Genomic DNA, 12,741 nt, shown 5'->3' with positions numbered 1-12,741 from the left:
AATAAAAATTGCGATTCTCGAGTTTCCGACGTTAACCGACGTCGGAATGCGTCGGGATCTCTAGAGTCGAGAATCAAATTGCAATTTCTACATATTGATCATATTGATGCTGACCACTGTGTAGTTCAGACGTTGTAAACGATTTATTAGAATCTTTTTTTCTTTTTAAATATAATTTATTGAAAAATGTTAAGATTTTTTTATTATATGTTGGGTGAAGTGGACAAAATCTTTAAAAGAAAATGTGAGAATACAAGTCAAACAAGTTCTACACAGTCATGTGAAAAACGTCAAAAGGTTCGTATATTTTATAATATAGTAAATTAAATATTATATGATTGTATAAATATAAATATATTATTTATGTTTTTTAGATATATCATCAGCATTATGATAATTCTTATGCCAAAAAAATAATAACAATTGACTTTATCAATGATGATTGCCTGAGTGAAATATTCATGTATATTCCAGTTTGTGAAAGACCAAAAATTGCACAAGGTATGATAAATATAATAAATTATATTATAATTATATAATAAATTTGTAATTTATTTTTATTTTTTAGTATGCAAAAACTGGAATAGAGTTGTTCATTCTTATTGTTTTAAAGTAAAGAAACTTGAACTATTCCATTGGGAATATGATTGTCCTCAAAACTCTTTAGAGAAATTCAAAACAAATGAGAAAAAATTAAGTTTCTTAAGACCACTTCTTGATAAATGTTGCAGTTATTTAACAGAACTAGACTTGGTAGCTTATGATAATTCCAACATAGTGCCTATTGTTAATGAATCTTGTCCAAACCTAGTGAAACTTCGACTAAGATTGAGACATCCTTTTGATAATAAAGATTTTAAAAATGCATTTTCACGTATGTCTAAACTGAAAATATTGAAAATTATATTTCAACGTACTCCTAAAATACCTAAGACTTTGATTTTATCATTGAAAAATGTTGCCAATACTTTAAATGAACTCGCTCTGTTTAATCAAAGCGAGGTCATAATGACAACGAGTCAATTCCCTGCAAAATCATTCTTGGCTGTAAGTTGAACTGTTTATATCTATTACAATTAAAAAATTAAAAAATATATTATTTTTACTCTTTACATTTAATTATAAATTATTTATTTTACAGATAATTCCTCAACTAAAAGCTTTGAAAAAAATTGAAGTTGGTGGTATAAGGATTACCTACCGCATAAATAAGGCTATTGTTGATGCCAAATTGAATTTTCATGACCATGAGTATATTCTAGAAGATACAGGAATTAAGCTTGTGGATATCAAAAGCCTTGTTTTAAGCCAAAGTAAGGAACTTACAGATGGTATTTTGTATATTACTGCCAATAGCATGAAATTCGTAAATAGTATACATGGAAATTGTTCATCAGTAACTGATATTGGTATACAAGCCATTACAAAGATGAAACATTTAAAAGATTTTTCTTTAACTGGCAAAAGTAACATCACTGATTCTTCATTAAAATTGCTCAAAGACCTGAAAATATTGGTACTACCAGAAAGTTATAAAATAACTAACAATTCCATTGAAAAAATTCTTGAAAATTCACCATTTATTAGAGTGATACGGTTCAGTAATACGAGTATAACTCCTGAATTTATAGAAACAGCAAAGAAAGTATCAAAAAAACGTAAAATATTATTGCAATTATATGTTCAATTTTCTAATTGTTGTGTGCGTCGAATTACAACGGAATATTTGTTTGTTCGTTGTCTCTGCTGTCGAAGAAAAAATCAACAATTATAAAATGTATTATTTATTTGAATAAAATTTAATAAAAAAAAAACAAACAAAAAGCTAAAAAAATTATTTTATTTCAGCAAAATTAAAAAAAAAAAATTAGAATGTCCTAGTCAGATTTTGAATATAATAAGATGACGTATGCTGATAATATTGTTATTCTATAATTAAATGCTATTTTATAAAAAAATATCAAGATAAGTAATAAATATTAACATTGTGAGTAATTTATTTGTTTGCATTTATTTTCATTTTTTTTTAATGGTACATAGGCAATTTAATATTTCATTTACATGTATAGGATTTAAATTTTTTTTTATAATGCAATATAGTCTACAATATAATATTATTGAAAAAAAAAAATTATTTAAAATTGTGCACAGCACAATTTTTGGTTCCCTTGCCATTTTTTTCTGTTTAGTTGTATTTTTTTTTCATTTGAATTTAAACGATTTATTACATCTGCAAATTAATTCTATAAACATAGTTTTTTAATAAACATTATTCGTTTTTTCTATATAATAAATATATGTTTTTTTTTTTTTTGTTCAATATCTACAATTATTCACATTTTTATATATATTTAATTAAAAAAATTTAAAAACAATTCAATCGAATCTGCAAATTTTATGCCATATGAATGATTCGTACAAAAATCAAGTGCATAAATTTATATTTTTTATTATAATTGGTTTTTTTTCTTCAACAGATATATATCGAGAGCGATATGTTTCATTTTCATTTTGTTTTATATTTTTTAATTATTCTTTAAACGCAAGTACTTTGATGGTGTTTATTTTTTCAATTTTACGTTGTACAGGTACTGTATTCATATATTTTTTAATTTTTTTCATAATTTATTGCACAGTAAATTTTATAATAATAGGCATTTTTAAATGTGCAAATAGAAATTCAATAATCAGCTGCTAAAAAGGCCATTTTTTAATTTATTAATTTTATAATTCTAGCACGACTGGTTAATTATTAATAATTATTGCATTTTTAAAGAAAAAAAAAAATATTTATCGATTCACATTTATATATAGACATGTACTAGAAATTTATTTATAAACAAAAAAAATAATTTATCTGTAATAACAATCATACGGCATAATTGAAGCAATTTACGATTTTTTTTTTTAATTAATTAATTATTAATTGCTGATAATTCAAGTTAAATAATTAACGATATTTTTTACTTTTTTTTTAACAATATAATATTGTTTAAATAATTCATCTATCACCATTTTTTAATGTTGATTAATTTAACTATTATTTTTTTATTAATTTATATTTTTTTTTCATTTGAATATTATCTTTGTGCATAATTTTTAATAATTAATTTTTTTTCGACCATTTTAGTAATTTATCTAAATATCTATATAATAATTTTACGATATTATTACAACGATGAATATTTATAAATTAATTACAACATTTATAAATAAAAATCTTTTAAATATATTAAAACAAAAAAATTGCCAATAAATTTATCAAGGATTTTAAATAAATTATCTATATTTTTTTAAATTTTAAATACTTTTATTTTATAATTATTATAGATTTAATTAATAAACAAATTAATTAACCGCAATAATATTAAAATTATTTATTATTTTTTAAATTTTTTTTTATTTTATTTTTAATATTAAAAATAAGAATAAATTATTTTTACGTTTTTTAAAATTATGAATTGTTTAATTTAAATTACGTAAACAACTGCGAGTTATAATGCAGGTAAATAATTTTATTTATTTTTTTTTAAAAACTTAATAATCAAGCTGTTTTATTTGTCTCAAATTTATTGACAATTTATTTGAGTAATTGATGAGCTCGTTCATTAGCAACTTGTATTCTTGTCTCGTTGGATTCACCCTGTTATTAGAAAGAGATAAATTTTAATTAGAATCAATTAGTATTAATTTTTTAATTGGATTAAGTTAATAATATAAAATAAATATTGATGCTTACTTTGCGATTAATTCTGTCAACTTGTCGATTTTGATTTTCAAGTTCACTACCCATGTCAATTGCCATATTTCTTAAATTACCGATCATAGTATTGACCTGTACCATATTATCTTCCATTTCATTTTCACGTGCATCATTTGTTATTCTAGCTATATAACCAGATTGTGGACCAAGACCATTACGATCATCCATCACACGTTGTGGCTGATTATTAACAACTTTACCATCGTCATTTCCCTTCCACGTTCCTTCATCCTCCTTAAAACTTGCACCCCTTTTTTAAAAAAAACAAAACAACATAATTATCATTCACATTTTCTATATAAATATTACAATTATTATTTAATAATTAAAAAATTAATTTACTTGTTACAAGGTAAAACACAAAGACCACAACATTTTTCCATTCCAGTTAAATTTTTTTCTGCCTCTTTCATATCAGCATTTATTTGATCCATACCCTCCTCAATTCGATCCAGTTGTTCTGTTTTTATTTTTTAATTTTTAAAAATAAAAAATAAAATAAAAATAAACATATTTTTTTATATATTAATAAATATTTAATAATTTTTTTTAACTAAATAAAAATTTTCTATTCAATAATTATTTTAAAATAAATCTTGTTTTTAATTTTTATAAATTTAAATTGAATTTTTTAAAAGTAATAATAATATTAAAGTATAAAATAATTATTGAATATTATTTAAACATTTATAAATTAATAATAATATTGTTAGTGTATAATAAAATTAATTTGAATAATTATTAGAAAAACAGTATTGGCATTTTTATACGTACTAGAGAGTAAATGATTTATGTGATTAATCAGGTTTTATTTTAAAAAATATATATTTGCAATATATATATGTGATTAATATATTTAATTTATATTAATTATTATTTTGTATAATTGTTTGTTGGCTGGTTGGTTGGCGGACTAGATGATTTGTTAGTTTACTTAATTGTTCATATAAAAAAATAATATATATATTTTATTTTCATTAATGCATATTGTGTCTTGATTATTGTGTTTCGTAACTGTCACTATTGTCAAGTGTTAATTAATTATTTTAAAAAATTATTTATAATATTGTTGAAGACAATATTTCCAAATTCGTTGGCCCCCTTTCGATGAACGCAAGCAAGCAAGTATATTGTTTTTAAAATTATTTCATTTAAAATTTCGATTTGTTTATATTTATCGTAATTTAATTATTTTCTAATTGAAATATAATTTTTTTACATTTCGAAATTTGTTTTTATAATTGAAATTTAATTTTAATTTGCAGATTTGTTTATTTAATATTTGTTTAATGCAGTCATCAATGTATAATTTTAATAAATGTTTATACATATGGCTTACCGCCTTGCTCGTCCAGCATTACGAGAGTTTTCATCCCGACCTCGTGGCTCTAAAAATTCAACCGGGTAATTAAATCAACAAATTAATTTAATTATTATTTTAATTATTAATTTTTTTTTTCTTTCGAAATCAAACCGATGCCGCAGCATCCACCACCTCGCCACACACCTTATATTGCAAAAACAAAAAAAAAATGATTGATCAACTGAAAATTAAAATAAATATATCATTTTTTAAAAAGCCAACGGGAATTTTTAGGATCAAGCAAATGCGATTTTTTTTTAAAGCCAATTTCACATTTTTATTGGTAATTTTTTTTGTTGATAGCGGGTGGATGGACTGGGCAAAAATAAACTACCAAAATAGAGACCAAAAATCTCTTATTTCTCTCGAACAAATATGATTTTTTTTTTTTTTTTTTTAATTAATATAATCAATAAAAAAAAAAAAAAAATGATAAAGCGCGTTTTATAATAAATTCGTGCGATATCTACGCAGCAAAATTACAAAAGCTTTTTTTTTTTTTTAAATAATAAACAATTCGCTTGTGATTAATATGATACTTTAATTTTAAATTTTCAATACCTAAATTTGAACAAAAAAAAGCGACGTGTGATTATAATCATCATAGATATTTGCAATAATTAAATGCAAAAAAAAAAAATAAACACGACATACAACTAATGATCTAAGATTTTAATAATAATATTATCATAACAACTAATAGCTATAATTAATTATTGTGCCTACTAATAAACAAAAGGGAATGATCCAGATGATGTTATTGTTGTATATAATAATATACAGTTCAATAATCATCATCTAAATAATTATTTTCAATTTACGATATCGATATTACCTACAATCTCGTGATACAATGTGACTCCATGCTGGACATTATTGTTTTATTATTATTAAATATCTAATAATTATTTAATAATATTTAGCTATTTATATTTTTTTTTTTGTTTTGTCATGTTGTTATTTTGTTATTAATTATATAATTAATGTTATTTTGGAAGCGAGGTTTTATCTCTCTTTTTTTCATTTGTATTTGTTAATGTTTATTGTTAATATTTTTTTATAATTATTGTCGTCAACCACTGTCAATCGTCAGGTATTATTTATAAATAATAATTTGTTATTTGGATTTAAGGAGTTAAATGATAAGAAGAAATTAAAAGCTCATTTAAAAAAAAACGCGTGAGGCATATTTTTTTTTTTTTATGAATGTTATAAATAATACGTTGTTGTTGTTGTTGTTTTTTTTGCTTGGAAAAAAAAAAATCTTACCGCCTTGATGATCTAACATAACCAGAGTATTTGCCCCAACTTCCTCGCTCTATGACGGCCAAAGCATCGGGAACCCGGAACGAAAAATTATTTGGTGATTAAACTGCTAAATGAAATTTAATAAAAGAAAAGAAAAAAAAAAGTTTTTTTTTCTTTCTTTTTAATGATCCACCGTGCTTTTTTATTTATGAGTCCCGAGGATTTAATATTGAATTTTTGAATGAAAAAATTATCAATAAAAATACGAAATAAAAGTGCCAATTTTTCTGTTTTTATTTGCCTTTTTTTTTTATATAAAATACTTAACAATCGATCAAACAAGAATAATATTTAACAACAATATTCTACGGGTTATTTTTTAAATAATATATATTTTTTAAATTTGTGCAATTTAAAGATATGAAAATTATAAAAAAATACACTTGATCCTCGTGACAAAAAGCACAGTGGTTCAAAAAAATAAAATTCATAAAAAATAATAAACTAACAGCTAATATAAAAAAATAAAATGATTAAAATATTTTATATACATTTAACAAATAATAATTAAATAAACAATTATTAATAATATTTTTTTTTAATTTAATAAAAATGATAAGAAGACACAAAAAAAGCACCCACTAAACACCGAATTTTGTTAGAAGAAAAAAATAAAGTTAAATGAAAAATTATTTGAGAAAATAAAAATTGAGCTTTTTTGTTTTTTAGGAGAAAATAAATACAGTAAGTACCTATTTAAATAAATTTTTTTTTATTAAAATAGACAGGCAGGCATGTGTGTAAAAGCACATTGAAAAAAAAAAAGAAAAAAATTCTCAACTTAAAAATTGAAAAAAAAATTTGAAAAATTATAAAATGTTTATCTATTTAGTTACTGTCGATTTTACTTTGTGATACAGGGACTAGTAAGTTTTTCAATTAGGGAAATAAATGACAACTTATATAAAAATTGAATGAAAAAAAAATTTAAATTAAAAACACAGAATAAACATTTAACTACGAGCTACATTTAATTAACGAGTTGCATGATACTCGTGAAATTTTGAAAAAAACTAAACAATCAAAAGCTACCTAATTCAATTAATAATAAAATAATAAATTTTCTAAAATTCACAGACAACAGATTATATTTTTAAATTGAATTATTTATTTTTTTTCTATTTTATGATTTAATAATTAAAAAAATTCGCTGAGAGCGATTATCAGGCACACAGAGCATATAGAATTTAATCTAATAGAAAATTCTATTGAATAATTAAAATATGAAAAATAAGATAACTAAAAAAAAAGTATATAAATTTTAATTTAAATTATAATTGAAACATTAATAAATTCTGTGCACACATGAAAGCTGTGTTGATGCTTGTACTGTTTTAATATTAAATTGTTTAAAAAAAAAAAAAAATTAAATAAATTTTCTGTTTTTAGAATAAAATATATTTAAAAAAAAAAAATTCTAATAAGGTATAAATTTGAATTTTAATTGGCTGGTGGCGTTGACATTGGTGTGGTGGTGGTGGTGGTAGTGGTGGTGGTGGTTGTGGTGGTAATAATAAGGATATTTGGTATCAGGATGTTGAAGGTTTTCTTAATTAAATAATCCGTCAAAAGTCAGTGGCTTTTAAAGGCTCAAAAGTTACAAATACCTTTTCTTTTTTTTTTATCACAATCTGCCTGTCTTGATATAATATGTACATTAATTAATTATATATATATATATATTTTTAAAAATTTTTATTTTCTCTCAACCTGTTAGACCCACCAACCAACCTCACTGGTTAAAATCAAATAAACAATCCCCAATGACTGTTAGAAAAATTACAAGAAACATTTTTTTTTTTCAATAAAAAAAATCAATTAATTATTGGCTTTTTAATTTTCTTTTTTTTTAAATTAATTCTTCATTCTTGTTGTATTTCTTACCTGATTATAATAATTATTACACACATAATTAGTGGTTCATTTTATATTTTTTCAATCATTAAATAATAATTAACACATACTAATTATATTTAAATTTATAGAAAAAAAAAAATTAAACTAAAATATTATTTTCTTTTATTTTTAATCAATAATTATAATTTCAATTGCAAAAAAAATAGTAGCTGAATATTTAATTGTTTAATAACGAGAAAAATAAAAAAAAAAAAAATAATTTGATTAATCACATTAGGGGTTGGGAATAAAAAAATAAATGTTTAAATGAAAAATAATATTAACGAACGACTAAAAATGTGTGATTGGCGATAATTAGTGATATTACAATTAGTAGGCAATTAAACTCACCTCCCTGGTCGTCGAGTGCGACCAGAGTGCGGATGCCGGCCTCCTTGCTCTATTCAGAGGCAGCAAAACACACACAACCACCACGAGTGTTAAAGAGTCGAAGTATTAAATGTATTAAATTGTTAAGTATACAGTATTATATTTTTAATTTTTATCTATATTATATATTTTTTTCATTTTGAATTAGTATTAGTATATAGTATATAAGTAATAAAGTAAGTGATATATATATTTAAAAAAAAAAAAAATTCAATATGCAATATGATTTCAAAAAAAACCAATGAAAAATTAGAACTTTAATTTTTTTTTAGGCGAAAAAATGCATCATTTAAGCATATTGAATTTTTTTTTTTTTTTTTTTATTAAACGTTTATATGATTATATAGCGAGTGAGTGAATATTACTGATGAACACCGGTAATTTTGAATTAAAAAAAAAAAAAATTAAAAAATAATATTAACATTATATTGCAGGAGATAAACAAAATATTTATATTCAAGATTTGACAGAGTAGAGAGACAGAAAGAGAGAGACTTTGCAGGCGAAGAATAAGTTAGATATATTTTTTAATTTTTTTAAAATTGCATTACGACAAGTTGGATTATTAATTAATATAATTAATTCATGCATACAGTGATTAATTGATTATTGATTGATAAAAATAATTCTTTTTATAATTTTGATAAATTAAAAAGTAAATTTATTTGGTGGAATGTACTAATTGTGTGACATTGCAGAAATGATATTAAATGATTATCATCATCATAATAATTATTATTTAAATAATTAATTATTATTAGTGTCAAAGAGAGAGAGAAAGAGAGGGGTGATTTATTGTGACAGCAAGCACACGGGCAGCCAACAAGGCACAATGTTTATTTACACAAATTAATTTTTATAATTATTGTTTTATTTATATATAAATCAATTTTTTAATTTTTCAATTAGCTAATTATTTAATTGATTTATATATAAATTAATAACGACACATACAAACATACATACATTAAACGTACAAATAGGTATTGTACGTTTTAGAAATTTATTTCGAAAAAAAAAAATTTTTTTATTTTGCTGATTGATTAGTCAATGATTTATTGATATTTAAATTTTGAAATTATTTGTCAGACATACAAACAACAGCCAAGCAAGCAGACAGACATTTAATATATTTACAGTCAGAAAGGGACAACATACATTTCAATGACAATTAGACAACAATAGCCTTGATGATGATTTTTTTTTTTTTTTTTTTTTTTTTCTTTTAAAAATTTTCAATAGTTTTAAATTAGTATTATTTAAGTTTGTTTAGATAATATTTTTACAATCAAAACGTCATATTTAAATTGTTAATTGAAATTTAAATGAAAGTTAATTTTTTTTATTTTAAATTAGTTTAATGTTGATAAGAAAAAATGATGTTTTGATTGAAATATATTTTTGCTAATTTTAACAATTAACTACCCCTTCTTCACGTGCATCATTAATTATTTTAATTATTTTTTTTTAAGACACATATAGATGCTTTGATGCACATTAGATTAGGAGGCTTGAAGATTTAAAATTATATACCGAAAAAGAAAGAATAAAGTTGAAAATAATTAGAAAAAAAAAAAAAGAAAAATGACTTATTATTGAGTCATCTTGTTGAATCAGTGATATTTATAAATTAAAATAAATAGAAGATTAAATTTAGTGACGTTATGACGATGACGTTACAAATTGAAAGAAAAAAAAATTCATGATAATTAATTTCAAGCTGACGTAATGACTAATTGATAAATCTCTGAGCTAATATTTTTTCGAAAATATTTTCTTTTTTCTTTTTTTACATTTTCAACTTTAAAAAAAAATGAGAGACCCGTGATAGTTGTTAATAATTAAATATATATATACATTTATATTTATTTATTTATTTTTTTTTCAAATTTTTAATATCAATCACTTACCTCTTCGCAAAGCGCCATCATACGCCTTGTACTCTCCAGAGACTGAAAAATCATTCAAATAAATTAAACAACAATTTAAATAAATAAAACAATAATAATAATAATTTGATGATTTAAAATATAATTCACCTCATCGGTAACTTGTCCAGCTTTTAATTGTAACTCCTGGAGTTCTGTCCTTGGAACCGGTGGCTCCGGAGCAGCAGCTTCTGCTGGAGCAGGCATTTCGATTTTTTTTCGAAATTCTCTTGGTAATCACAAACAAACTAAATTCCACCTTTTCCTCACAGCTAATTGATATTTTAACTCAACCAAGAATATTATAAACTGCAAAAGAAATAATAAGCTTTAATAAAATTGCATAAAAAACATGATAAATAAATTTTTTACAACTTTTTTATTCAATAAAAAAAATTTGAGCCATTTAAATTTTTTAGTCTTCATTAAACTATATTTAGAAATTGCACAATTTTTTTGACATTGATTTCAACAACGTGTTCTCCTTGTTATCAGATAAATCAATATAAACCACCAAAAAAAAATAATATAATATATAAATATATTTCACTAAAAAAAAATTAATTCAACAAAAATTTTGTGCAAAAAAAAAGATGATAATCATTTTGAAGTTGTTGGTGTTTTTTTATTCTTGTATTTTTAATTACCGTGAGTTGGGATGATTAGAAGAATCAATTTTTTTAAAAATAATATAAATTAAAAAATTTATATAAAATAGTTAAATATTGTAACGTGGTAACGGGTAAACTGGCCTTCTCTCGACCGTCAACTTAAATAATCAATACAAGTGAGCATGGGTCATTGCGTTGTTGCGCCGGGCTTAAATCCTATAAGGATAGATAACATCCATATGATAACCATGCGCAGAAAATATACATTAATGTCTGGTTTATTTTCAAGGCTGAAAAAAATGACAACTGCAGACATTTATCATTCAAACAAATCACCAATCAACCCTAACGAAATTAAATTATTCTATCAATAAAAAAAAAATTATAAAAAAACATTTCAACTTGTCAAAATAAATAAATAAAAATTATAATAAACAATACAATATTATTAAAAAACAAAAAAGAAACAATTATTAATAATGTCAATTATTTTTTAATTATTTATAAATATATATCACTTTATTTATAAATTTTTAAAAAACAAATTTTTTAATTTTTGGAGTAAAATTTCTCTATTTTTTTATTGATTAGTAAATAACTTAACCTTACCTTAATGAAAAATTTTAAAAATTCAGATGCACTATTGCACTATTGCAAATTAATTAAATATATATTGTTATTATTTATATAATTTTTATTAAGTAAATAAATTATTTTGACAAGAGCTTGTTGTCATGTGAAAAGGGGCGTTTCAAGCCTGATGATTCTAAATGCTCTAAATGCTACAGCTGAGTCTGTTGTCGACAATACCCAGTTACTTTTTTTTATCATTGTTATTATTTTAACATAATATGAAAATTAAAATCAATGTCTCAAACACACACACCGACATGAATATCCTAATTTCTAATTGGTTCATTCCGGTCATCTTTGATTTTTTATTCGTCAATTTTTTTACTCACACACTTGCTAATCACTATTGCCAACATTGTAAAAAATTACAAATAACTGCTTTATCAACAGTTGGTAGCAAATAACAGCTATACCGACAACTGATAAAGTAGAAATTTTATTTTTAAAAATGAAATATCGATTGGAAATTTGAAAAATACAAAAAAAATTTTTTATGGAAATATTTTTCGGGTTGTGGAATGTAATGGGGTACATTGAAATTGCAAATGAGTGTTTATATAGATAAATGTGTGGGTCAAAAGACCTGATTGACCAAGCGGAAATAGTGTCATTTGTTATCACTTTGATATAAATTGGCATATTTTTTATTTTTTGGATGTAAAAATATCGATATTATTTCTTCAAGTTTGGTAGAAGAATTTTTTATTTTATTTATTCATATTGGGGTGGATATTTTGGGGGGGAGGGAGAAGGTGGAATTGGGGTTAATATACATGTAACCACCCCTTCAAAGAATATCATTTATCAACATATTTGATATGGTCTCGCGCGCGTTATAAAATCGTGAAT

General features: G+C 22.6%; 2 protein-coding genes across 6 annotated transcripts; one reads left to right on the top strand and one right to left on the bottom strand.

The window, feature by feature from the left end:
* Positions 1–13: 13 nt before the first annotated feature.
* Positions 14–1,774, top strand: LOC122854066. Its single transcript, XM_044154479.1, has 4 exons — positions 14–297; positions 375–501; positions 569–1,047; positions 1,142–1,774. Exons 1-4 carry the CDS (start codon positions 187–189, stop codon positions 1,772–1,774), a joined length of 1,350 nt encoding a protein of 449 aa, XP_044010414.1. The 5' UTR covers positions 14–186.
* Positions 1,775–2,056: 282 nt separating this feature from the next.
* On the bottom strand, positions 2,057–12,079 carry LOC122855770 (synaptosomal-associated protein 25). Of its 5 annotated transcripts, none has more exons than XM_044157360.1 (7): positions 11,869–12,079; positions 10,760–10,957; positions 10,631–10,672; positions 5,103–5,151; positions 4,106–4,223; positions 3,740–4,013; positions 2,057–3,643 (listed from the first exon to the last, which is right to left on the bottom strand). In XM_044157360.1, exons 2-7 carry the CDS (start codon positions 10,853–10,855, stop codon positions 3,581–3,583), a joined length of 642 nt encoding a protein of 213 aa, XP_044013295.1. In that variant the 5' UTR covers positions 10,856–10,957; positions 11,869–12,079; the 3' UTR covers positions 2,057–3,580. The 5 variants fall into 5 exon arrangements, with proteins under 5 accessions (XP_044013295.1, XP_044013296.1, XP_044013293.1 ...); XM_044157361.1 differs by lacking the exon at positions 5,103–5,151 and adding an exon at positions 8,682–8,730 and having other exon boundaries at positions 11,869–12,078; XM_044157358.1 differs by lacking the exon at positions 5,103–5,151 and adding an exon at positions 6,396–6,444 and having other exon boundaries at positions 11,869–12,077.
* Between the last annotated feature and the right edge of the window lie 662 nt (positions 12,080–12,741).

This window comes from Aphidius gifuensis, linkage group LG4, assembly GCF_014905175.1.
Source record: "Aphidius gifuensis isolate YNYX2018 linkage group LG4, ASM1490517v1, whole genome shotgun sequence".
In the NCBI taxonomy this organism is placed as follows: Eukaryota; Metazoa; Arthropoda; class Insecta; order Hymenoptera; family Braconidae; genus Aphidius; species Aphidius gifuensis.
This window is presented reverse-complemented; position numbering and strand designations above follow the sequence as displayed.